This window comes from Hylobates moloch, unplaced genomic scaffold (genome assembly GCF_009828535.3).
Source record: "Hylobates moloch isolate HMO894 unplaced genomic scaffold, HMol_V3 SCAFFOLD_6, whole genome shotgun sequence".
Lineage (NCBI taxonomy): Eukaryota > Metazoa > Chordata > Mammalia > Primates > Hylobatidae > Hylobates > Hylobates moloch.
This window is the reverse complement of record NW_026652281.1, coordinates 32124484-32151683: the sequence shown is the minus strand read 5'-3', so window position 1 is coordinate 32151683 and position 27200 is coordinate 32124484. Positions and strand designations below refer to the sequence as shown.

At 40.7% G+C, this 27200-nt stretch overlaps 1 protein-coding gene and 1 long non-coding RNA gene across 4 annotated transcripts in view; one reads left to right on the top strand and one right to left on the bottom strand.

Annotated features, from left to right (window-relative positions):
- The window catches only part of SEMA6A (semaphorin 6A), a 132108-nt gene that overhangs the window by 33492 nt on the left and 71416 nt on the right, over positions 1–27200 (bottom strand). For all 3 annotated transcript variants that reach the window (XM_032156603.2, XM_032156605.2, XM_032156606.2), the window contains exons 3-15: positions 26057–26174; positions 21207–21267; positions 20136–20198; positions 19302–19403; positions 15638–15728; positions 11835–11954; positions 11055–11143; positions 9685–9902; positions 5374–5505; positions 3064–3219; positions 1453–1629; positions 952–1092; positions 784–864 (exon numbers count right to left, since the gene is read on the bottom strand). In XM_032156603.2, coding sequence (XP_032012494.1) covers positions 784–864; positions 952–1092; positions 1453–1629; positions 3064–3219; positions 5374–5505; positions 9685–9902; positions 11055–11143; positions 11835–11954; positions 15638–15728; positions 19302–19403; positions 20136–20198; positions 21207–21267; positions 26057–26174 — 1549 coding nt within the window. The remainder of the gene's footprint in view (positions 1–783; positions 865–951; positions 1093–1452; positions 1630–3063; positions 3220–5373; positions 5506–9684; positions 9903–11054; positions 11144–11834; positions 11955–15637; positions 15729–19301; positions 19404–20135; positions 20199–21206; positions 21268–26056; positions 26175–27200) is intronic.
- LOC131383783 (uncharacterized) overlaps positions 1–27200 on the top strand; it is a 76246-nt gene that overhangs the window by 27581 nt on the left and 21465 nt on the right. Inside the window, exons 2-3 of the long non-coding RNA XR_009214060.1 lie at positions 1460–1617; positions 22339–22413. This is a non-coding gene — a long non-coding RNA (uncharacterized LOC131383783). The remainder of the gene's footprint in view (positions 1–1459; positions 1618–22338; positions 22414–27200) is intronic.

Here is a 27200-nt window from a genome sequence, read left to right as displayed (position 1 = left end):
AAGAAATGGCTGTGTTGAAGGAACATCCATGCTGTCTAACCTCCTAAACAGCTTGCCACAACCCATCAAAGATAAGCATTGAATACTTTTGCAAATTTATTTTGGATTTCACATCCACTAAAGTAAAAGTGTAAAAAGAAACCTCTTAGCCAATGCCATCTAAGCATTTAAAGCCAGGGTAACAATTTTGAACACCAAAATCATAGACATGGTGGACTGGCCTCACTAGCTGATCTGTTGGAGAACTGCCAAGAATTGATTGTCGGCCTAACGAGTAATAGGCTCAACTGTTCTTCAGCGCAGGAAAAGGTTTATTGGATGTATACACCATGCTTGCAGTACAATTGCATTGCTTAACAAATGTTCTGCAATTTCTTCTCAGCCCTGCACAGTCAATTACAAGAGCCAGTTTTGCTGTGGCTGGACAAACCACTCACTAATCTAATTGGTATCCTATTGCTCCTTTTCTCTGCTTTTCTCCCACCCTGATGATCAAGGCAGGCACCTTCTTGTCTCTCTCTCCAGGGAATACGTTGAAGCCCACTGTGTTTCCATTCTGTGTTTTTAATCAGTCCGAGGATGATTAATCAATTGGAAATCTGCCACATGTGATGTGGTGAGGCTCTATGAAATGGGAAAGGGAAGGAGAAACGCTGACAGTCCTGTTGCTGGAGTTTGCACAGAAAGCTGTGTGGTGGTGTGTGTGAACAGAGCAAATCTTACATCTAGAATACACCTTGGCTGGAAGCCACTTTACCCTCTCCCACACCTCAGGCTCCTTACCTGCTGTTGGGTGATAAATGGGTACAGGCACCACCTTCCTTTATCCATCCACAATACGGGTCTCTGGAGGCAATACAGGTTCTGCAGAAAGAGGATGACCATGAGCTACCTAGGACTGTTTCCTAGCCACCATGGACTTACTAATTGTCAATGAGGCAAGATACATACTTTTTACATTTCCCATGTCGCTCACACCGGCCAAGGGGAACCTTTATCACACACGTAGAGAATGCAACATACAGAGAGCTGCTTGCTCTGTCCAGCTGCATGCCCATGATCCTTTTGTCTTCGACTCCATCATAGCTGCATCTAATTTCATCAGGCAAGACAATATCATTAATAGACTCTTCTCTTTTTCTCGGCCCCACCCTCACATCCCACTTCCCAGCCCACAAGGCAATCTCTTAATCTGATCTAACTGGCGGTGAAACAAATAAATCCTTATGCTCATGCACACACGTAAACACACACATATATATGTATCTATATAAACACACACACACACTGGCAAGGAGAAAATAATGCTTTTTAGTGTTAAAAAATTTTTACAAACGGCACTAAAAAGTCATCTAAAAATGCATAAAACCTAAGTGATGATTTTCTCTGAATGAAAGGGGCCATAATAGCACAACAAATAATTACTAAGAAAGAACCAAATATTCTACTTACTTTTCAGGGTTGTAAACACTCATCTCCTCCAGGAAAAGGCTGTCATTTAGAAAACCACTATTTCCTATCCTGGCCAAAAACTTCAAGATGATTCCCTTCTCTGATCCCAGAAAAACCACAGTGTGATTCTGATATGGCCCAGCAGCCGTGTCCACTGCAATTTTGGTAAGGCGGTATCTAAAATGACAGGACCACATTTTTTATCCTTTGTTGGTCTATCATTAAAGTGTTCCCTGTTCCACTTCAAACAGCTGTGACATAGCTTTCTAGTAATAACCTCAAGAAAAATATATGCATATAAATAATGTTCTCAAGTGGTTCTGGCCCTTTATTTCCATTTGCAGAGCATTAGTGTGTCTCCAAATGGGAGGAAGGAGGTGTGAGTGTGTCTGTGTGTCTGTGTGTGTGTGTGTGTGTGTGTGTTTGCAGGTCAAGTACCATAATAGATAGCCAAAACCACCTGAAACCACTTAGCAATAATCTCTTCCATCAACAACAAGACTAATGTCTCTTAGACCGAGGGTAAGAAGTAATAAGAAATTCATTTAACCTTTAATTTAACATTGAAAAGCAATGACTGCCATTTCTCCATACTCTTCCTCTGAGATACAAAGCCTTCATCAACAAAATGTTTGATTGGAAAGCTTTCCAATTGTATGTAGAGGGCTGGGAGAGTTCTGAAGGATGAGGAGGTAGGGTGCTAATGGCACTACTAAAAACTGTAAGGACCTGCAAGCCAAACAATATCCATTTAAAGCTAAAGGTGAAGGGCGTACCTAGGATAAGTCCTACGAGCAATTTGCTTTCTCTGAAATCCCTTGGACATTCGACATTCCATGGGGACCTAGTTGTCCTAAGCACCATAGCTGGAACCAGAAAATGTAGACCCTCATGCAAGTTATATACCATGGTTTCCATTTTATGTGCCAGAGCTATTTCAGTGCTTTAATATGTTTTAATAAAGTCATAGTATAAAAATAGTGGTAAAGTTAATTAACATTTTGTTTGATGGCTACCACAGTGGGATGGTACTTGGGAAAGCCTGTTGAACTGTTTGGAAATAAGCTCTGAATAAATACAAGGAAGAGTTTTTTAATACAATCACAGATCTCTAATTGGCTGTCCCTTCGCTGTTGGCCACCAGTTCAGAAAAAGAATATTAAACTGTGAATCCTTCACACTGGCAAATGTGGTGTCTGTGCTCTGTGTGACAGTGAGCAATCCATGAGCCATGCTCAGGTGGAATCTGCTGCAAGTTTTGTAATCATTTCCAACCAATCAGCTATCCACATCCATTCACTGGTTCTCCTTCACTGCTCCTCTATTTTTGCACAGATTGGATCAATGGGCTAATCCAGAAGGAAAGGTATTTCCTTCCTCTAATTGCTGGCATGTGTCCAACTAGCCTGAACATATTGGAACTCCTCTCCCTGGGAATGTGTGTATGGGGGGTTAGTGGTATCCAACCAATCGGCCAGCATTTCACAGCTGAATGAATGCCCAGGATAGCAGAAGATGTTTGTGGCATTTCAAAGCATGATCCACTGATTGGTTCTCCGACATGAGATGAAGTGAGGAAATCCATCAGGACATGGTTTGCTTGACACCCACCTGACCATTGTTCTCAGGAACCATGGCCTGTTGAAGATGGAGGGCACTGCCTCATCCATGAGTGGGTGCGTCTTGATGAAGTTCAGGGTATCATCAGGGAACTCATTGGACGTTGCATATCTTTCTAAGGAGGATGAGCCAGCACAGCAACCTGGCCTAAAATCAAACAAAGGGTGAGGAAGGAGGGAGCTTCTTTTGTGCCTTATGGCAAATTCTTTGAATGAACTGCTTCTCTAAGCATCTGGAATGGAGGAGAATGTACTGCAGCCTGAGAGGAGGAAGTTGAACAATGCAGAATGCCACCAAGCACAATGTGCTGAGATTTCCTCTGAGCCGCCTCCTCATTTCAGAGGAGCCTCAGCCAGCACAGTTCAGCCTCAGCTGGGGGCAGGCTGGCTTCCTCCCAGAAGCACAAACAAACCTCAGTAAACAGTGATGGAGCTTGAAACAAGTGAGTGAGTGTGGTTTGCACATATCTCGGGGATGGTTTTACTTATCCAAAAAGGCTGCTAGAGATTCCTCATGCATTCACTCTACAGAGGGAGAGAATTAGGTTGATGTTTTCGCAAGTGTAGAAAGCAAAGACTCTCCAAAACTCACCAGGGTATGTGCCAGTAAGACTCCATGTAACCATGTTTCATTACCTGGGGCTCGCTGAGAGAACATTTCGGTTTGGTTTCTTATTGTTGTTTTTATTTTTGTTTGATTTTGGCAGGTATGAAAAGCCAATTATATCAGATTCTTTCCTGAAAGGTCATTCTCTTCTCATTGAATGACGACCATAAAAATTTGCTTCTACAAGAAATTCTATGGTTTCAGGAGTCAAGGGTCATCCTAGCAAAGTCAGATTAGGGAGACACTGAAGCCCATCTTATCCAGACACCTGGTTTGCCTGGGTGTTGCAGGAGAGGAGATTGGACCCTCACGACACCAGCATGAACCACTCCTATGTCCACACTGTCTCAAGGCACTAACGCAGCCAGCCCCATGAGAGCATCCTGAGTGCTGCAAGAGGGACGAGGCAGGCATGTGGAAGGATGTTTAAACTCACTCCCGTTAGTAGAAAATCACTTAAAGTATGTGTGCTGGTATTGGCTGAGTGACACCATCTTTACATACCAAGGAGACAGTATTACATAAGAACTTTCTGAAACCCGATCTCTCAGGCTTAACTCCCCTTCCCGCTTATCTAGAAGGTAGTTAACAATCCCAGGCAATGATTTAAGACTATCTGTCTGAGGTTGCCGGGGTGTGCTTTTCACACCTAGTCTGTTCTCCATAAGTAACAGAGTATCAACATGCCAGATAATTCAGGTAATGAAGATGGATGAACCACTGAGTTTCTCCTCTGGGTATAAGTGGTTTATATTATCTAAGTTAGTTCATGTAAGTGTACTTGGCTAGGTATGTTGTGGGGAGGACTGGAGGTTGCAGAAGAGAGATGGAAAACAAAAAAAATTAGTAAGACATTGGGTTTCCTTCCAGAGGCACACAACTCCTGGGGAAGACAGACACCATGGGTTGTTTCTGTGGAACTTGGAGTGCAAATGCTGCGATGGAGGTGTGAGTGTATGCCACAGAAGAGAGGCAGGCAAAGGGCTTAGCGGGGACTTCCCTTCTGTCCCAGTTAGGATAAATCAGCCTGTTTAGGAAGAGACTACATAGGACTGAGAGGTCTCTGGGTTGCCTCTGGACCATAGTATCCCATGAAAACAATTCTAAGGCATGATTTGGGGAGGAGGACACTGCACTGTATTTGGACCCAAAACAGACCAAAACCTGGCAGACCAGAGACATCTTAATGGTCCACTGTACCTGCTGGATTCTCCTCACCCTCGATCTAGAGTCCTAGACTCAGCTCTGATCCAGCTTCGTCACAAAATCCGGAAAACACTATTTATATTTCATATTTTATTTGGGTTTAAAGACATGAGTCTCTATAAAATTGAAAGGAAGCATAAAGAAGCAGCGGAAATCACCACCCCCCGCCCCCCGCTATTGAACTTGTACAATACCCTTTACCTCTCTGGGCCTCAGTTTTCCCAACTATAAGCCAGTGAGGTCTCAGATGGTTTCTATCATTGTAGTATTACATTGGATAAATAACATATGGAGGTGAAGCAGAAGACTAGAGGAACATTGGTTTGACTATATGAGAAGGTAACTTTGGGTTTTGGTTAATGAGATGAAGGCAATCCGCTTGGCTGGCATGGAAGGCACTGGTGTGCAGTTCATAGGATGTTCATTATCAGAGGTGCAAGCTTTGCCATTTCTAAAGTTTAAAACAGCCATATGAATATTTGCACATACCTGGGCTTAGGAACTCGTTCATCAGGAACTGGTGTCCAGGTGGAATCAGGAGACTTCTGTTCCTTGAATCTCCCAGTAAAAACACTGGCAATGTCAAGCATGTCATAGGCACAGACTGCAGACCCAGGGATGCTACAACATGACATTTCACATCAAGTGTTACTCATGCAATGGTTATGCATGTGGTTTGGAACATACTCCAGAGAAACTTTCCTAGTACAGCAAATGAAATTTAAAGTTCATGCCTTGGACACTATAAATATAAGGGATCTTATTACACAAAGAAAATATTTCTCTCAATCGAATTTGCATTAATTGCCTTAAAGAATGGGCTAGTTATAGCAAGCTCGCAGAGAGGAAAAAAGCCCTTCATGTCTACATTGGCTCTTGAACTGATTTTATTTATAAAGGAAGAATTGTTGAGCTAGTGATAGAAGTTTCATGAATTCCCTCATACTAATTATCAGTCAATGACCTCTCTAAAGTCTCTGGAGAGCGTTTTGTATCACTAATATCGGTGAAAATTCGAAACAAAAATGCTCTCCCATTGTCCACATATTGCTTCTTTGGATTTGGTTTTACGAGCCAAGAACTTAGGGTGTGAGAATGTGTTTGTGGGGAAACCCACACACATTTTATGTTAGTCTCTGTACATTTAAATTTTTACCTTTCTGATTACTTACATAAGACTAAACAATTTAAATCTCTAAAATGCCATCACTTTGCAAATAAAGTACTTTATAAAATGATAAATAACAATAATGGCCATCAGCTACACCTATAATTCTTTCCTTGCCTGGCAACCCTGGAAGGACTTAGGCTTCTTTTTTTAATCAATGATGGGAAGGAATGAATTATTCATTCATCTGGGTGCACTGTTTACATTTGGACCCACATTTGTTTTTGACTAGAGTTGCTCCTTGATTTTGATCAAATAAATTACAGGCACCAGCTTGCCATGAGTTTTAATCAGGCTTTGAGATAGTGGGTCATTACATGGCCAGAGCGCCCAGGACGAGAGACATGGGTGCCCGGCAGTCTGGGAACATCATCCAGGGCAGGGAATATCATCCAGAGAGAATGATTTTGTCTTCAATTTTGCAAATGCTGAACAGATATAAAAATAACTTCATAAATGATTAGGAGAATTTATTCCATCTTTAATTTCATAAGAAAATTATTGAATAATAATTGCTTAATAATAATTGCTTAAATAAAGCAAGAAATAGGGAGAAGCTTAAAATGCTTATTTAAAATAAGGTGGCAAAATAAATTTTAAATATATATAAATTTATACATGTACATATGTTGTTCACAAAATTAAGTGTATAAGACAGTGATAGGCTGGGCGCAGTGGCTCACGCCTATAATTCCAGCACTTTGGGAGGCTGAGGTGGGTGGATAACTTGAGATCACGAGTTCAAGACCAGAGTGGCCGATATGGTGAAACCCCATCTCTACTAAAAATACACAAATTAGCCAGGGGTGGTGGTGGGCACCTGTAATCCCACCTACTCAGGAGGTTGAAGCAGGAGAATTCCTTGAACCTGGGAAGCGGAGGTTGCAGTGAGCCGAGACTGAGACACTGCACTCCAGCCTGGGCAACAGAGTGAGACTCTGTCTCATGAAAAAAAAAAAAAAAAAAAAAAAAAGACAGTGATTCTCATTTGTTTTGGAATTTCAGAACCGCTGCATTACTTACTTCGTTTCGTAAGACTCTCGTCACATATTCCTTTTCTGAAAGTAACACATTTACATATAGTATTTGCCTTATATATTAAGAAAAATAGGATAAATACTATTTGAAGTATTTTCTGATGCACCTCATAATAACTAAAGATATCCTAGGGTTTCATAGTCTTCCTGAGGTTAGAATCAGTTGTGAAATCCTTTCTTCTTCCTCCCTTACATTTCTCTCTCCTTCCTTCCTTCCTTTCCTTTCAATTTTCCTTCATTCCTTCCCATCTTCCGTTCATTTAACATATGTTTATGGAACCCCTACTTAAGGCAGTAAGTGCTCCACAAACAACATAGGGTCTTGCCCTCAGCTGGCACACAGTTCAGTGTGGAGGCAGGTATAAGAATAATGACAAAAATAAGGAGAATTGCTTGAACCCGGGAGGCGGAGGTTGTAGCGAGCAGAGATGGCTCATTGCACTCCAGCCTGGGAGACAGAGCGAGATTCCATCTCAGGAAAAAAAAAATAATAATAATAACAAAAATCACAACAACAACATCTTCAGGACAATCTGGTAAGAGCAGAGTATAAAAGAAGTATGCACAAGGTCCCATAGGAGGTGACTAGCTGACATTTCAAGCATCCGCAGGGTTTTAGTGAGCAGATGTTGGTCAGGTGGGCAGATCACGCAGAAAGCAATGAATGAGCAAAGCATGGCACATTCAAGGAGCAGATCTTTGCTCCGATCAGCCCATGGCACAGGCTGCATGGCGGAGGATGCGAGGGGATGAACTAGAGAAGGAAATGGGGCCAGACCGTGTGGGGGCTTGTGTGTCATGCCAAATAGCAAGGGCTTTATCCTCAGGGCAAATAATGGATTTGAAACGATTTGACATGACCAAGTTTGCATGTGTAAAGCATGAAGTAGAGAGGATGAAACCAGAGAAAGTGAAAACAGAGGGACTATAATTTATAGATGACAATGGGTATGTATATTTTTTGGTGGGTATTAGATTACCAAACAAATATGATTTCTGAGACTGCATAAGCATGCATTAAGTGGATATTTCTTAGGGGCCATTTAAGAAAATACTGTAAATAGAGTTATCTATAATATTTAAGAGCTTACTACTATATTGTAATCACAAAGTACCCCACATCCTTAAAAAACAAGGCAAAACAAACAAAACAGAAAGGAAAATTAGAGCTGGTCTTAGATTCCACTAGCCCCTGCATTTCCATGCGACAAGACAGTATACTTTTTCAAAGTCCTAGAGAGATAGGTTCTGATGTATGAGCAATAAAAGCCTGAATTTTTAAATATCGTTTTTATCCGCAAGTCTAAAAATCCCTACAGATGTTTAAAGCTTGCTTAAATCTAACTGCACACTTCTTGGTGCAATATGGGTTCATATTTTCGTATTATTTTCAGTGGGGAGCTTCACTCTCATCTGCTGTATAATTGAGAAACATGATTTCATCCTTCATGAAATTTGCTCTGTTCTTAAGCATTTCTTTCTAGATGTTATCCTTTAGTTTTATCATTTTTGTGCCTGTCATTTAGGCACTCGTCAAGTTCTTAAAAGTCTTTGTAAAAAGTTTAATTCAAAGCAAATCAGAGTATTACTAGAGGAAGATACTCAATACAGAACACCCAAAATTCTGCACAGAAATGAGAACACAGTGCATGAATTTAGATTTCACGACCATGCACACAGTTAGGTTCATTTTCACACAACAGTACTAGGACTCTGAAATCTTGTTGGCTTAACAGAGAGCTGAGTACTAAGAAAAAACACTAATGCTTGTCTTCCTTCTGTTCTGTACACATTTTCACTGCTCTAGGAACGATTACTAGTGCCTCATTTAGTTGCTCAAAGTCTTAGTTTTAACTAAATACAAAAATAGGTGTGACTAGGCCGACACTCATGATTTGTAGGTACAATGTTTGATGATTTATAAATTCTCACTAGAACCTTCCAGAGTCAGATTCTGGTGCTGTGGTTGGGGTCTGGGTTGTGGCCCAACTTGTTGAGTGAGCTTGCCCAAGGGTGACTTTGTTGGACAGGATAATAACCAAAGTCCTTTATCTTGAATCCTAGATTTTACCCTGTAGCATTTTAATACATTTCCAATGTTTTAACTTCAAAAGGTACTGATCCAGTCATGAGAATATTAAAAGTCAAACACTGCAAATTATTAGATGACCTAGAAGAGACAGGAGGAACATTCTTGAGTTCCAGACTGCCTCTTCCATCTACTGACTACTTGGACCAGGTAGTATAATATGTCGAGCTCAGTTTCCTTAAGTGGAAAAAGAGGACAATATTATCTAGTTTCTAGGATTACTAGAAGGATTTATAAATAACACATAAAAAGTGTTTATATACCAGGCTTATATAAATAGAAGATATTGTTATAATTTATCTAATTACTTCCCCTAAAACCTAACTTAATAGTGCTTCTAAACTACTATTAATTTGTCAATGAAAACTAAGTGTTAAGTGCTTCTTAGCTACACACAATGAATGCAATTTTCAGTCAGTTGCAAATATTGTTTATTAGAAGAGAACCCCCTGGGAGAAGGAAGCCAGGAAGAATTGATGAGGTCAACACAGCTAGGGCATGATTACCTGTTATAAGGTGTAGAAAAGGTCGCCAGGACAACATCACGCCCGTTGATACGAATCACGTCTGTAACTGCCTGGAGAATGTTGAAATAAAAATGAGAGTCTCCGGGAACTGAGCAGTTCAGGCGCGCCTTCAGGAACGATGTCCACTGTTTCTCCAGGACTCTTTGAGATCCTCCCATATCATTCTTACAAACCTGAGCCACTCTTGGGAAAACTACCTGCAGAGGAAAAACACATAGGGAAAATGAAATGCATTCATTTTGCAAGGAAATCTTAGTAGAATCTGCATTCCTTGAAAACAGAAACAAAATAACAAGGTGCTTAATTTAATACTGTTTCTAAAATCAGTAGCAAAAAAAAAAAAAAAGAAAGAAAAGAAAAAAAGAGGAAAACTCAGCATTAGAGCAGCATGTTTTAAAAGATAAGGCTGTGGCATTTAATACAGAGCCATAAATCCTTCAGGGAATCAGCTCCCAGCCACATAAACTCATTTCCATACAGACCGCTTAGCTTTTTATTTCCTCAAACAAAAGCACACTTTGTATGCACCATCTCTGCCATCCTCACTAGCTGCCTCTGGGCCCTGAATCTGTGCAAGCCACCCTGGCATTCTATGTTACCCTCCAACGTAGGGACCTTGATCCACTCTCTGGTAAAAAGAACTAAAATGGACATCCCGTAATGGACATCCCCTAAGTGTTGTATGTTGCTTTTTGCAATAAAGAAAAACATCAAGACTCAATTTGATTAAAGATACTGGATAGTTACAGTCTCTGTGGAGCAACTCAATTAAGAAAAAAAAACAAAACTGTTGAGTATACCTGGAAACCACATCTAAGACACTTGAATCTCGGGCCAGGTGCGGAGGCTCATGCCTGTAATCCCAGCATTTTGGGAGGCTGAAGCAGGTGAATTACTTGAGGTCAGGAGTTCGAGACCACCCTGCCAACATGGTGAAACCCTGTATCTACTAAAAATAAAAAAATTAGCCAGGCACAGTGGCGCATGCCTGTAATCCCAGCTACTTGGGAGGCTGAGGCAGGAGAATCACTTGAACCCGGGAGGCAGAGGTTGCAGTGAGCCGAGATTGTACCACTGCACTCCAGCTTGGGCAACTGAGCAAGACTCTATCTCAAAAAAAAAAAAAAAAAAGATACTTGAATCTCAGCATGAAACCAACCAAACATAAATTTTCAATAGAAATACTTAAGAAATTTCCTGTGGTTCGTTACTGTTCTGAAAAAGCAGATAGGGCCTCCAGACTGCACCCTGTTATTAGATTTCTGGTTCTCATTTATAACAACATTTGTCCAAAGGTGTGGGTTTCTGAAAATGTTACAAAGTGAGCCAGGGACAGCATCCCTTCTTACCTTTCCCATGGTGTTATACTCCACTGCTATTTCCCTGAAGAAGAAGTAGATATAATCTCCGTAATCCACAGCTTGAACAAAGTATGGTTCTGTAGACAAACAGGCACTTTAATTGGGAACATGTCACACAGAGTTAACAGGATTTCAATCAAGTGTAGCCAAAGACATGTTATTAATTAAAAGTGTAGGACCATTAGACATTGGGTTAACACTAACCATTTCTAATGACTTCACACATGCAAGTGCTGGTGATTTCACAAGGCATTCACACTTACACATTATATCTTTCAGAAGCTTTGCAATCCACAAAGAAGAATTATCGAATTTTGCATATCTCTGTAATTTTATTTTCCACAATGGAATGCCCCTATTACAGAGAAGATTTTGTATACACTGCCTCATCACCCTGACTCATACAAGGCTGTGAATAGCTTTTCTCCTCTTCCCCACCACCTCCAAGCCCCTGTCCCCTTCCATGAATGCATTGTTCAGTTCTTTTCATGCAGAACTCAGGAATGAGAGCTTGAAGCAAGAAAAGATGAATGTAATGTATTCTATTGTTGTGGCATTGGTAGTTTTGTTAATACTCCAGAAACTCAGGGGAAGGAAAAAAGAGAGGTAAATAAATCAGTTGAAGCCAAAGATGCAATTTACATGTTTCTGTCTGTCAGAAGCCATTACTCAAATGAAGATACAGTCTGGTCCCTCCAGACTCTAAATCTCCCACAAGATATGTATTCCCCTCCCCTCCGGCCCTCCTTCTTTTAATTGTTTGTTCACCTTTCAACCATTTTGAATCGTGCTTGACAGTCCGCAGGGTAGGGCTTTCTCCAAGACTCCGGTAAATGACTGCGTCAATGGCAAGGAAGTCAGTCACTGTGGCTGAGTATAGTTTTCCATCTTAGAAGAAAAAGAGAAGAGGTGAACAGGGTGGGAGGAAGTCAGTGGGGGTGGAGGAATAATAAAGACATCCCCTAGATTGCTTTCCAACATCAGGCAAATGAAATAGGACAACTGGGAAAAAGCCAACGGTCGCTGGGAAAACTCTTGGCCCACATTCCTAACCATTTTACATTGGGATCATGAGAGATGCAACATTTTTCATTTTAAAATTGCATGGCAATTTTTTTTAACCGGCAGCAGCAGCAGCAGCTCAGGGAACAGGGTAAATGAAAGATGTTTGTTTCACTTGATTAGCTGGACCTTAACTGAAACGTCAAGGCCAAGGATCCTTGGACACTACTACGGTCACCACACCATGGTAAACTGGATTAGGTGAGAGCCCAGGGAAACATAGATGCTGATTGTGTCCCCAGAAATTTTAGGCACATGCATAAGTAAAGAAGTCCTCAGCCTGATCAGGTGAGAGGAGTTGAAGAGAGAGGGTTCATAAGCAAAAAAGGGCTGACTAAATTGCTACTGTCCTGAGAGTCACAGCTCCTCTTGACCTCAGGCTTGACAGTTCACTAAACCCTCGCAATCTGGTTTCAATAACAAGTATTTGCTTCGGTATCTCCAAAGTCACAAACTAAAAACATTCTGAAACACAACATGCTAAAGCAAAGAAGAAAGGGGAAGGGGTGACACTGAGTTCAAACAGGTCTTTCTTTAATAATTCATGCTTTGGGGAAGATATGATTGAGGGTAGATCCCAGGCATAAGAGAATAAAGCAGACTGAAGATTAGTCTCTAGACCTTTTGGTTCCTTCCTGGCTTAGCAAACACTCTGCCAACAAATAATCAAAAGGGGTGTTCTAGAATAGCAAAATCTGTGTTGATTACATGGAAACAAGAATTATATTCAAAATAAAAAAATTACTTCCGTGATTCACTTTTAGTGGATTACATATATTCCTCAGTTGTATGTCAAAGTGACTTGCATACAACATACTACCGTTCAAGCTCTTTTATATGTAGTGTAAACATAATGGTTTATTGTTTTGTTTGTTTGTTTTAAAAAAACTCATATCCAAATATACTTAAACAAAGATCTTGATGTTGTCTTTGGTCTTAAAATAATTAAAATTTGTCCAGGTTCAATTTAGAGATGTCTTAATATCTGCAATATTAACAGCTATATAACAATAAGTTTTGACTATTTTGGTAGATTTAAACTACAGAGAGCAAACCTTTAAATTGGCCCAAAAAATATCTATGAATCATAACTTTTCTTATGGATTTTGAGCCCCAGGTCATAAAGACATTATTTATATATTTAAGACTATAGAATATGTATTCTATATTCCTATAGCCCCAAGCCATACAGATATACCTGGGTAGTGGGGGAAGGAAGAGGAGGATGTAGGTAGTGGTGATGGCTATTCCTCCCAACTACTTTCCAAAACTCTTTTTGTTTTACATTCTTTTAAAACTGGGTATCTCACCAGAACATTTACTTGTAGAACAGAATACTTTCCTGCCACTGTTTTTTTTTTGAGATGGAGTTTCACTCTTGTTGCTCAGGGTGGAGTGTAATGGCAGGCACAATCTTGGCTCACCGCAACCTCTGCCTCCCGGGTTCAAGTGATTCTCCTGCCTCAGCCTCCTGAGTAGCTGGGATTATGGACATGCGCCACCACACCTGGCTAATTTTGTATTTTTAGTAGAGACAAGCTGGTCTTTTTAGTATTTTTACTTGGTCAGCCAGGTCTTGAACTCCAGACCTCAGGTGATCTGCGCGCCTTGGCCTCCCAAAATGCTGAGATTACAGGCGTGAGCCTCTGCGCCCAGCCTCTGCCACTCTTAGTAATATGATACCATTCATTTGCAATGAGGATCTCCTATTATTAAGGGCTGAGCTTTTATGAGATTTCAAACACTTAAATGAAAATCTATGTAGATATAACACTGGGGGTGGAGACAGTTATAGTATTAACTCATGAGGCTTGCTCTGTATAGCTCCTAAAAACTTGGTGGCCATTGTAAGTTCTCTGCCTATTCTACCTTTTCTACCTTAGGCTACAATAAGTCCTCTTTTTAGTTTACATTTAAATTATGTTTTTATTTTATTGAGACAGGATCTCCCTCTGTCACCCACGCTGGAGTGCAGTGGTGCAATCACAGCTCACTGCAACCTCAACCTCTTGGTCTCCATGCCCATCTAATTTTTTTCTTTTTTGTAGAAATGGGGTCTCACTATGTTGCTAGCTGGTATTGAACTCTTGGGCTCAAGCAATCTTCCCGCCTTGGCCTCCTACAGTGCTGGGCTTACAGGCGTGAGCTACCACTCCTGGCCCTACAGTTAAATTTAAATTCTCCCCTGCAGCCCACATTCTCCAAGGTCCCAACTAATGCAGGTTCCAAGTGTCAGTGAGAACCTCCAGCAGTAGTCATGCACTTGGGAATATGCTCAAGTACTGTCTCCACTAGCCTTGCTCATACCTTACAAATAGGTCTACAAGACTTTGTATTCTTGACAGAACTGCTTCTCAGTAATACTGTGCTCTCATTTAGGGGGAAGAACCCAAGGAACCTGCCCTTCTTAACCTGACAATCTATCACTGCAGATTCAGGTCCACAAATGGATAACACTGAGGGAGAGGTTCAGGAAGCCAGGAACTAATCTTGTTTCATAATCAGAGCCCTAGGGTCCCTCATCCAGCTAGTATGTGCCAGTTTTTAGCTGTTGTGATGGAAATTATAGCTAACTGCTTTATTACAAGCTATAACAATCACTATTATACCAACACTTCTCTTACACCCACCTCCACATACACAGCTGGTAATGAATTCCTAAATAAATTTCTAATTAAAGCACACAGACTCATACACAAAAATCCCACTAAATCTGAAAATAATGGTCTGTTTGCTATTTATATCTTTTGCAGTGGAAAGAAGGGGTAGTGTTGGGGAGTAGAGGTCAGCCTAAGCAATTAGCACCCTCCCCTCAGCCACCATGGTCTTTCAGTAAGAAATGGGCATGTAACCTAATCAGATCAATGATATTTGAGAAGATGTTTGTTGGAAGCTTGTGGGTATGTGGCCTCATTGCTCTGAGAGAACTTCCAGAAGCTTCCTTTTGTTTCTTTCCCTTTCTTTTCTGTATGTGGACAAGAAGACATGTAGCCCTAATTGGGGCTGGCAGCCATCCTCACACTGTGAGAACCACCAGTCTCATCATGAGGTCAATGTAGAGCATGGGAATGAAAAGGAGCTGCCTCCTGGATGACACTGTTGAGTTGTTGAATCTAGCCAACCCAAAGTCCATCCTACCTTAAACAATAAATGCACATCAGTAGGGGATTTTAAATTTAATTTTTTTTTTACATTGGTGGTTTGAGGTGGGATTTTCTATTATTTGAGCCCGAACATTCCTTAACTGATTCATCACATGTTCAGCGCTATGCCATTATCCTGTCCTGAGGGCACAAACACATGGGTAAGTGTAGCAAAGACTTCGTTTGAGAAGCAAAAGTACAATTTTCATACTAATTGCAAATGGAAAGGCATTCTTAATTACACTATTCACCAGAGAATCAAAGCATAACTGTGACTCCATGAATGCTCTAGAGCAGATTCTCAGTGACAGGATGAAACAAGCAAAAGCAAATGCAACGAGGAGCAAATGCAATCAGGTCGCTTACCTGCAAACAGTGCAACGTTGGCATGTTTGGCATCATATGGGCATCTGGCCATTCCGCTGAATTCATCCCCAAATGGTTCCAGCGTATCCATCTAAATGAAATAATCAGACTTAATTACAAACAACAACCTTTTCTTTTGCCCTAAACCCTCAGAAATAATTTCCAGGATGTGACAGGCCTTTTTAAATCTGTAATCACTTTGAGATGCACCCTGTTGAAGCCACTCTATTTTTTTTTAAACTGTAGTTGAGAATCACATAAAATAGCTGTGTTAAAAACATATTTTTAGGGGAAAGATGGTCAAATCAGACATTCTTTCAAGCAGTGTACTCTTCTACCCAGCACATTTTTTTATGAAAGTCTTTTTCAGATATTTTATACCAACCAAGAGCTTTCTGTTGAACTCTGACACACTTTGTGGTCTGTGGGTCTGGAATGTATTCAAAAATGATGCTTAGCACACAGTGATGCAACAGAAATGCCCTTATCCTAAGCTGTGCACACTCTAATCCTAGCAAGGAGGAAACAACAGACAAGGGGTATATGGTTTTCATTATAATGTAACTAATCCTAAAAAAAAAAAAAAAAAAAGTGGCTATAGCTATAGCTGGTCAAAGGCAAGAAGTAGTGAAGTACAAACGCTTCGGTTTGTGAGGTTGGAAAGATCCAGAGACAAAAGCCATGGTGAATTCCTCTTTCCAAGAACTAAAAACTAACCCTTGAAGCAGTCATCGAATCTTAGACTTCACAGCAGCTCCTGGGAAGTTAAACCACTATCGGTTACAGATAATTATACAAAGACCCAGCCTGATTTTTGCAGAAGTTCAAAGGGTTTAGAGAATAGGAGGAAAAAGGCAGGGAGTGCAGTTTTAGATTTATAGTTGGTAGCCTTCAAAGCTCTCCCCTACATAATCTTGATAATCTAATTGGGGGCTATAACATTTCTAACACATTCAGCTTGCTTGTGTTATAAAAATTAATATAGATCAGGGCATGGCAGAGAGGCAGATACTGAAAATTTGTCACTCTCTTGCTTCATGTCACTCTAGTCAACTTGATGCTTGTGTGCGATGATAAGACTTGGGTTTTTCAGTGGACGGCTGGTCATTGTTTTCACTTTGAACCTTTGTCCTGATCTGTTGATAAAAAGCACTTAAGACAGAAGCTGTCGTTCTCCCTGCAGCCAAATACATTATGTCCCATATCATCAGCAATGTCACACTGTGCCCTGAGTCTAAAAATACACTTTTCTGAGCAATGCCAAGGGTTCTTACTACCATTCACAGTGCTAGGCATATTGTTGGGAACTGAGCATGAGCAACATCCCATCTGTGGCTTCTGAGAGGCCTGGGCTCCTGGAGCATGTCTCAGCAGGTGTGGCAAAAAACAAGCAAGAGGTGACGGCATTACTATAAGTGTAGAATCGTGGGAAATGGAACATGTACAGGAAGAATAAGCAGCCAGACCATTCATGCCCTGTATATTACTGTGCCAAGAAAACCTGTACTTTGTCATAAAAGATAGCTTTCCATCTAGGGAATTCCTTGGGATTTGTTAGAAGCATTAATCTTAATGAGTCCTAAACAATGACAAACAGGGATGGAATATTAAGTGGTAAATTAAAGTTGAAACCTTATCTGTATGCTGTCACTAGCTAGAGTCAATGCTGGGCTAGACTGGCTACCTCTATTATAAACTGATGGATCTTGTCTTTATACTTAAAAACTTGATCTTTGGTTTATGACAGACCTTTATGTATTAATTTTGATTTTTTAAAAATATTGCATTAAAAATCTAACATCTTAATTACTGAATTTTTTGGTGCCCCCTTGTATTTTGTGCCTGAGGCACCCTAATCCTGGCCCTGTTAGTGCCCATTTCCAAGTGTCAGATGGAAGATGAGTATGAGGGTCAAACAGACCCTGCCTTCACTGTACATGCCAAAAAAATACAGGGGGTTTTTCTAGTGAGCTTGCTGGTGCGGATTCCAGCCTATCATTGCTTTTCTCATTCTTCCCACTCCTAGGGTTTCACTTTATGATGATGGAACCCAAATCTATATTTCTCCCCACATGTCTCTCTAAACCAAAGCTTACCGATCCATCTTCTTGCTAGATAGCTCTATTCATGTCCCATAGGCAGTGCTGTTCACGGTGCTTGGCATTCTCATACTGTACAAAATGGAGCCCTTCCCTTCACACTCCCCCCAACCCCCAACCCCAATCTCACAGATCTCCCTTTATTTCCTGTCTGAATTGGTGGCAGCCCCATCCATCTACTCACCAAGAGATGGCCTAGCAGTCATTCTTGACTCACCTCTCTCTCTTTATCCTGTGTTTATCAATTATTAAATCCTACCGGTTTTATCTATTTTCTTCCCTTCATCCCTAGGGCCATCTACATCTCAAGCTTTTTTCTGTTAACACTTGTCATTTCACAGTCACACAATTCAGAATCAAATGAGATTTCTCAAGCTCAATAGGCCATTTCTTACTCCATGACTTTGTTCATTCTGTTCCCTGCTAACTGGAATGCTTTTCTTCCTTCATTTGGCTAACTTCTCCTTACCCTTTAAGACAAAGGTTAGGCATTGCCTCATTCACTGCTTCACAAAAATTAATTAAACGCCTGTTTGGGAGGCACTATGTTAGGTTCTGGAGAATCACAGGTGTGATCCCTGCCCTTGTAGAGCCTGTGTTTCCTAAGGGCGGGGGTATTTGTGTTCCAGGTGTGAGAACAACAGGTAGGAAAGTTTGAAGACAGGGGGTCATCTTCTGAAGCTTTCCCAGACTCCTCACCTCATGCATGGCAGGAACTTTTGTGTTGTGCTTCCATAATCCATTGCATGATGTCATCATGCCAGCAACCCCATGAAATTGTCGTTTTCTACTCCCTGCCTGGCTTCCCTAAGGTTTGAGGCCTCCTGTCTGTCTTTACAACCTCAGCGATGGGCCACAGTAGAAACACAGTACATGTTTCCTGAGAGAAAGGCTGGCAGAAAGATGGACAAGGAAAGCTAACAGTGGTGCAGCCAAGACCTCAGATTAGTGCCACCTCTGCTTCCAGGCCTGGCGAGGTCCCTCCTCCTTTATCAGCACCTCTGTTAGGTGCATCAAAACCAGCTAGATTTGCTAACTCTTTAAGAGGGCTTTTTCTCCCCCTTGCATAAAGCCAAAGTAAGTGAGGCCGTGGTCAAGAAAGCTGAGTGGTCAATGGAATTAAATTCCTGTGTTCTTATAGGAAAGTCTACAGTTTCAAATGCCATGATTTTGAGATACCTTTTAGAATAGAAATCACTCACCATATAAGTGTGCTTTTGGCTCAGAGGTTAGATAGCGGGGTGGGAGGGAGAAAAAAAATAGAGAGAGGAAATCCACATGGTGTACGTGGTAAGTATGTCAGTCTTCTGAACAATAGAGAAAAGGGCCTTACAGAAACTAACTTTGCTAGGCAGGCCCTTTAAAGATGTGTCAATCAATCCTGAACAAACAGGAAGCTTAGAAGCCTGCTTAGGATCACTCATGTGGAGCAATACATTAAGTTGAACAAGTGAGAGGAACTCAGGTGGTGTTGAATTACCCCTCTTAGGTTGCTGCAGGTACAATCACAGTAAATTATGAAATGCCTCCTGGCAGCGTGGTTCCAACCGACAAATAGCATTTACCTTATAGTTTCTGCAGGAAGGGTTGAAGGCATTAGTTCCACAGACAAACAATGCATCGTCATTTTTCTTTAGAAGAACTTTAATAAAGTTGTGACACTCATCCTGAAAAATAATTCAAACTGTTTTGTATCATGTCCATTCAATACAGAAACTGATTCTTCACTGTATGCCATGGTCGGCTGACAATAAGGTTAAAATAGAGGTGGCTGAGGACTTCTCCCATTAAAAGTTCAAGTTCCTCCTGATGTTAAACCACAAGATGATGCCAACATCAACAATTACTCTTTCAACAGTAAATGAAAACAAGCCATAGAATGGAAGAGTGTGTGTTTATTTTATGTCACAAAAGGAAGGCAAGCCTGGAAATGCCAACCCCCATCATATTAATTTTAATGCCAGATGCTCCAGCATTCCCTGATATACAAAGCTGCTGGTTGAAGTGTGTTTTTATGTTGTTATATGACCAAAGGCACAAAACCCCGCATGTCGGCGGCAGCCTTTTATGAGCTCTTCCACAGACTCCCTGGGGGCCTTGGACTGCGGAGGTGGGCATCGGAGTGCACTCAGAAGACTCTGGGCAGCCGGCTTTGTGTCCATAATCCTGTGTGCGCCTAAGTAGTTCATGATGCAGACCTAGCAGCTGTTGTAATGTTTCATCACATTAAAAGCAAACTATTTTTGCAAATTAAAGCCTTCAATAAGTTGATGAGAAAAGCAATTACTGAGGGAAAAGGGAAAAAGCACAATCCATTCTACATCACAGTCTATGGCTGGAGACAACAGTCAAAAACTTAACCCAAAGTGGCAGCTGCAGGAGAAATGAAAATTGCCTACCTTATGTTTTCCCTTCATTCTGCATGTGTCTACATCAGCCTGTCTAGATTTCCATGTCAGTTTCTGCAGGGATCAAGAAAGAAATCAATTAGAGCCCAGAGGTTGTTGCATTTGATTTTAGAAGTAAGAGTTCCCTTGGGGAGACTAAAGGCTGAACATATATTTATTGAAAGCTTTCTGCACCCTTTCTCCATGATTAATTCACCATAACAACAAAAGATTCCAGATGAAAATGTTCGTTTAATTTTGAACTCCTATCTATTCATCAAACCACAAAATGGTCTTCTTCTGTTTGAGATAAAGATGAAGGAGAAAAGAAAGAAGAATAAACAATAGTGCGGAAATTTTACATAAACTATCCAAATTAATTTCCAAAATTATGCTCATTTTGATAAAATATATGTCCTTGCCCTTTCAGATGATAAATCAATTTTTATCAAGAAGCCTTTTTTCTTAAAATACAGAAGTCATTTTCTTAAACATAAAGAGGACATTCAGTCTAGGTGGACAAAGATTTAATTCAGGTTATACTCCTTCACATAAGTTAATGGACTGAAGGGATCTTCTACTCCTATGGCACAGGTTTTATTAACTAAAATATCCTCATGTGGAGTTATGAGGAAAGCTTAGGTTATACTTTATGTCTGTCTCAAATGGGTAACGATCAAGTTCCTGCACCACAACGGTCAAATCAAACTTAATACTGCAAGACATGGAAATATAACCTTGAAACCTTTGTAGAATGCATTTGTGGAACAAAATTTTACTTATGAAAACTGATATTTTCCTGAATAAATGAGGCAATATTTTTATAAAAGAAATGTAGAAATTACCTAAAACTTCAAAATATATATATACACATAGATTTGATGAATAAAATATGAAGTACATAACTGTTTCTGAACATGTATTAAATCCTAACCTATTCCCTAATTAGGATTTCACAGATTGCATGTTGGCATCTCTAAATTATGATTAGCTACATCATCTTAATGCACTTAAAATACATATTCTGTTCAAGAACTATCCAAAGGTCCTTCATTTTACAAGTATGGTTTTAAAACAACTTACTTTGCTACAATAAATTTCTTCCGTGTGTGATGTGTCTATATCAACAGTATAAATATGGTCCCTATAGGCAAAGAAAAATTAACACAAGGTCAAACACAGAGTCAAAACAGTTCATTTTCTGCTTAATGAGTTATGTCTTATCAGGGCAGATAAGCCCATATCCATGTTCATGATATCCACATGCAAGAAGAAAAGAGCGCAGCCTTCAAGAGATGTCTCCGGATCCCATTTAGCACCTTCTGATAAATCAAGGCATTGTGCTCCAAGGAACATCTTTTATGAAAACTTTCCTGTATTAGCTCTTCTCTCTGACACTAGAGCTATAGCATCTGCATATATGTAGCTCAGAAGGGAGGGCTCTGAAAGTTAAATTGGCCCAAAGACTAGAACACAGATGGATTCGTGTGCTCTTTCATTATCTTCAAATACACGTACCAAATACTTGGTATTCAACATGCCACATCTGTTCATCAAGAGGGCTAACAAAAAAATGATCTCCATCTCCATCTCTCTTTTGAAAATATATTTCCATCTTAACTTTGATTATTTGATAGACAGGATGGATGACGACAAAGGTAAAATTATTTCCAGAAGCCACTCTTTTCCTCATAATGATGGTCAATTAAAGTCTAAAATGTACTTAAGCTAAAGTTTACATTTCTTGCTTCTGTTCACCTTCCTGTTTTGCTGAGAATTGGGTTTTCTTTACAATTTGCTGCCAATCTAGCCTTGGAAGGGGAGAAAGAGAATCAGCAGCTCAGGTGTGGGGCTATATTTAAACATCGCCTTCTGTGTGAGCCGAGTACAAGGGCGTTTTTGTCTGGGATTCGTAAGAAAGAAAAGAAAAGAACTATACTCAACAGAGGAGATGGGGGGCTAGTGAGGGAAAGCAAAACAGCTCATTTTCCCTTGAAATAACATTGACTTTTTCTAAAATGCAGGAAGTCCTGGGGCTGGAAAATTACCCACAGCTTTAAACCAGGACCTCAAGTCTCCCATGCAGACTTTTAAGTCCCCTCGTTACTTAAAAGAAAGAGTGGGGAGGTGATAAGAAAGGAATTATTTGCAGGATTCACATATATATATATAATTTTTTTCAGTTCTTGGGAAATCTGTTTGCTTTTTGTTTTAGGAAAAATACAACAGAGAAAGATAACAGGCCGACTCATGTGAAAATAAAACGAGAAAATTCTCTTGCCAGCTAACTGTGAGTGTACATGGTGGGAGCGGGGGAAGGGTGTGGTAAGGGGTGGATGAGTAGGGGCCTGTTTTGTAAATTGCTGAATAGGGAAGTTTCTTCAAACTTCAGTAGGCTGCCAGAATCACCCTGCCCTTTAATTTCAAAGCAGTTTTATTGCATTTGTTTATTACTTGCTTGACTTTATTGGTGGTGCTGTGGTCAGACTCGTTATTGGAATGGAATTGCCTATTACTTTGGTATCAGGTTTGAGATGACTCGGGGCTTTTCCTTGCCTGCCTCCCCTCAAAACTTAAGTCAGAGCTGAACATATGAATTGTAAATGAACAACTGATTAATATGCATTGGCAGCTCCTCAGAAAGCTCTCAGATTGCCCCCTTTTGGCATGGCCTGTTTATGTTAATTAGCAGTTTAGAGATTAAAAAAGAAGAGGAATTTACAAAGTGGATAATAATAAAGCAGAATTGAAAGGGGTTCTTGCCACCAACCCTCACTCAGTCCCCCGGGTTCTGGATGGGACTTGGCTTGCGATTGCTGACACCAATTGTCTAGAAGAACTGGGAAGCCTTTTAAACATAGAATTCTGTGAATGAAATCTTCTTTGGGACAATGACAATCTTTTTCAATATCCAAAAGCTCACATGGCCCTAGCAAACAAAAATGGTGCTTTCTGGTAAACCACAGACCAGGGTCAGGGGTCATTCCCAACCATCTTAGTGTGCATCCCAGGTCTCATACGCTGTTCTTCCTGAATTCAGTTATTTGAACATAAACTGACTGAATCCTAGGACTTCCTCTTCGCCCTCCAGCAAGCACCACTGAATTGTGTTGCCATGGCTTGAACCTGGGTGGGCAGGGATGGGTGTGGGGGTGCGGGGAGGGATTCAGCTTTAAATCGTGTTACTTGCTGCCTAGAAACCTGGATCACTCAGAGCAATGTTGAGAAGTGTAAAATTCAAGTGAATTAAAGTTGGAAGTGTAAAAATAAAGTGTAAAATTGAAAGGAGAGAAGAGGCCCTAAATATGGTGGGCATGGAACTCCTTTAAGAATTTTTCTAAGGGTGTGTGTTGAGAGGAAGTGGCTGCGTATGGTGCGAAAACAAACATGTCAATGCTACAGTGATACAAACTTGACCTTTAGTAAAGATGAGTTTATTTGATAGTTTCGAAAATATTAGTGTGTTGCTTCTTTTCATCCTTCTATTTCTTCTTTTCCTTTCCTTCCTTGGGGTGAGGAGTTAGAGTAAAACTGTCTTGGTTTTAGTGAGCTAGACTAATGGTCACTTTTACGTCTGCATAGGACCTTGCTCCTAACACTCATGTAGCCCTGGGACCTGTGGTCCACGCCCTGCTAAATCATCAAGTACAAGGGCAGTCTGTTATACCATTTTTTCCCCCAGAGACTCGACTGGAAAGTGAACAATTCACAAGAGATTCTTAAGTCAACCTATTTCTCACAGATTCAATGTTTTATCATTTGTTTTGATCAGCCCTTAGATAATTGAGTATTAATGTCGTTTTCCAACCCTATTACGTTTAGGAAAATAAAAGTGACATTTAAGAAGGAACTGGTATTCTATCATAGAGGTGACTACCGAGCATCTTATGGAAATGCTTTATAATGGCTACTCATAATGACCATGTTCTTGGGCAACGGCTATTACAAGGGTATTCTCAGGACAGATGGTACCAGCTCTATTCCTCAGTATGCAACAAAGTACAAGGAATGACAGCATGGACTCTAGAGCAAGACCATCCTGGTTCAAATCCTGCCTCTGTCATTTTGGCCCCATCATTTCACCTATCTGTCCCTTGGATTCCTCCTATAAGACATGGGAACAATAATAGCTCCTTCTTAGAGGGTTGTTTCCAGGATTGGATGAATTGACACTAATAAAGAATCTAGAGCTATGTTTGTTAACTGTATGTGCACAGCATACTAGTTGTATACACTATATAAGTATTTGTAAAGTAAAACTTTAGGAAAGTATTTGGACATTGCTTCCTGTAGCCAAGTTAGGGGCAGTTTCAGGACGTTTTAGTCTAGCCCTTTTTTTTTTTTTTAGCTTTATGTTGCACACCTTATCACCTCAGAACATCTCAGTGTTTTAGAAGAATCAACCACTATTTACTTGTTCTTTCCTTATGCCAGATAGAAACGATTTCCATTTCTAGGCCGGGCATGGTGGCTCACATTTGTAATTTCAGCACTTTGAGAGGTCGAGGCGGGTGGACCACTTGAAGGTCAGGAATTCGAGACCAGCCTGGCCAACATGGTGGAACTCCATCTCTACTAAAAATACAAAAATTAGCTGGGCGTGGTGGCAGGCACCTGTAGTCCCAGCTACTCAGGAAGCTGAGGCAGGAGAGTTGCTTTAACGCTGGTGGGGAGGAGGAGGTTGCAGTGAGCTGAGATCGTGCCACTGCACTCCAGCCTGGACGATGGGAGTGAAACCCTGTCTCAAAAAAAAGCATAATCTCCGTTTATTCTCCCCACTGTGAAATGATTAAACAGTGTAGAGCCAAGAAAGACCACAGGGAACACTACAAGATAGTGCTCCATGTTGCTGCTCATTGGGAATTATTTTGAATAGCTACACACTCCCAAAATGGAGGATCATATATTGTTGGACTCCTTAGGGACTTCATTAAGGTAATCAAATACAACATCTCATTTGGCAGAGGATACTTATGGCCAGAGACGTTGTGGTCCGGCTAAATTAAGGGCAGAATTATAACAAAAGCCTAAATTTATGTGATCCCTGTTTGAGCCGTATTCTTACCATGCCATTCAGCCTTAAGACGTCAGTCTGTCTGGCTAAATAACATTTCCCCAATGGATAAGTATTTTTTTTACTAAAACCAAATAAAAACCTTCTGAAATATATATTATGCTTTCTTTGGTTGTCATTGCTGTTCTTTCAAAGTGATAATATAGATTATCATGATATATATGTTAACTGCAAAAATACAAATAGGTTTAATGCACACACCTACATTCACACTATATAATACATGTTTACACATTCAACTTAGTTTAACAAATAAGTATTAGGCCAGATGAGGTGGCTCATGCCTGTAATCCCAGCACTTTTGGGAGGCCAAGGTGGGTGAATCACCTGAGGTCAGGAGTTCAAGATCAGCTTGACCAACATAGTGAAACCCTGTCTCTACTAAAAATACCAAATTAGCCGGGTGTGGTGGTGCATGTCTGTTATTCCAGCTACTTGGGAGGCTGAGGCAAGAGAATTGCTTGAACCCAGGAGAGGGAGGCTTCAGTGAGCTGAGATTGCACCACTGCACTCCAGCCTGGGCAACAAGAACGAAAACTCCATCTCAAACAAACAAACAAAGTGTTAAGGAGCAGAGCATTCTAATGGGTGCTTGAATAAATATTTGCATATATGTTCAAGATAAACAGAGGATTATTTGAGTGTAAGTGCCCAAATATGCTATTATTTCTATTTAAATCCACATAGGGTTAAACAGACAGACAATTTTGAAATAATGATTGCTTGATAAAGGAGCCTTTAAATTAAATAACATTCTATTTAGAAACCTCAGGATCTTAAAAATAATGCATAGCTGGTAAATTTAGGACCTTGGGCTTTTGGACACTCTGAAGGCAGACATGGGGAAAAGGCCCCTTACCTAGCAGCAATGTAGAGGGTTCCGTTCATGATCATAATCATCTGGATGTCCAGCCTGTGCCTCTGTGTGGTGTTCCGTCCTGGCTTGTGGCCCACAAACACCGGATACTGTTTTGTATCTGTGAAAAGAGGAGATGGGGCAAGAAAGGAAAAGCAAATCAAGCCAGGAATTGACAGGGTAGGGAGGAGAGGGGGACAGGTCACAAAAGAAAGCCGTGTTTAAGTCAGACCATGCCACCATTTTCCATTTCCATGAGTCTGCTATTTTAGGAAATATGATAGAAGAGTGCTCTTTAAGGTTCATCAAGTTACAGTTTCATTTCTAGATGATAATATGCCTGGATTTATATTTCTAAGTGGCACAAGTTTTGATTTGTCTCTCTTTCTCAGGGCTCAACTTGGTAGTGAACCCTTTGCATGAAGGTGCTCTTTTCTTCCACAGTTTTCTTTTCATCTTCTGTAGAGCTAAGCCTGAGGGGGCAGTCTGCCAAAGATCTTGTCTCGGGACAAAACTATTTCAAAGCAGCCTTCCCATCAATCACCACAAATGCAATGTGGTCTGGAGGCGAGAGCCCTTGTCCAGGAGCCAGAAGAAAAATACAGTCTCCACAGGCGTCCAGTTGGAATAATCCACTATTGAAGGCAGCCCTGAGAGTTTGGTTGGCATTCTAGGAACTGTGGGAAGTTCACTCTTGAGTTAAGCAATTGGCTAACAATTTCACAGAAACGTGGGCTTTCACAGGACAGGGTCAAACTGAGTGTAGCCAGTCAGGTGATCTGAAGTTTTCCCTGACTTGGTGAGTCAATGAGCATATTTCTCTTTTCCTACAGTTCTCTTTGGCTGAGAGTGGCCAATCTGTATTGAGATCTGGCCTTTAAAAATACCTACATCTCAACATCTCTGCCTTTACACCTACAATCTCCAGAGCACTGGCGAGCCTCCAGAGAAATTCAGGAGGAAAGAAAGATGAGCCACATTTAAAAGGCACTTGTGTTCTGGAGAGGGGTGGGGGTGTAACTAATGACTAGAAAACCATTCACAGATTTATGCTTCGACCCTCACTTTACACCCTTGCAGTATCTGACCATTACTCACAGTGGGTATGTTATCAGGAGCCTTACTATATTTTATTTACAAGGGAGCT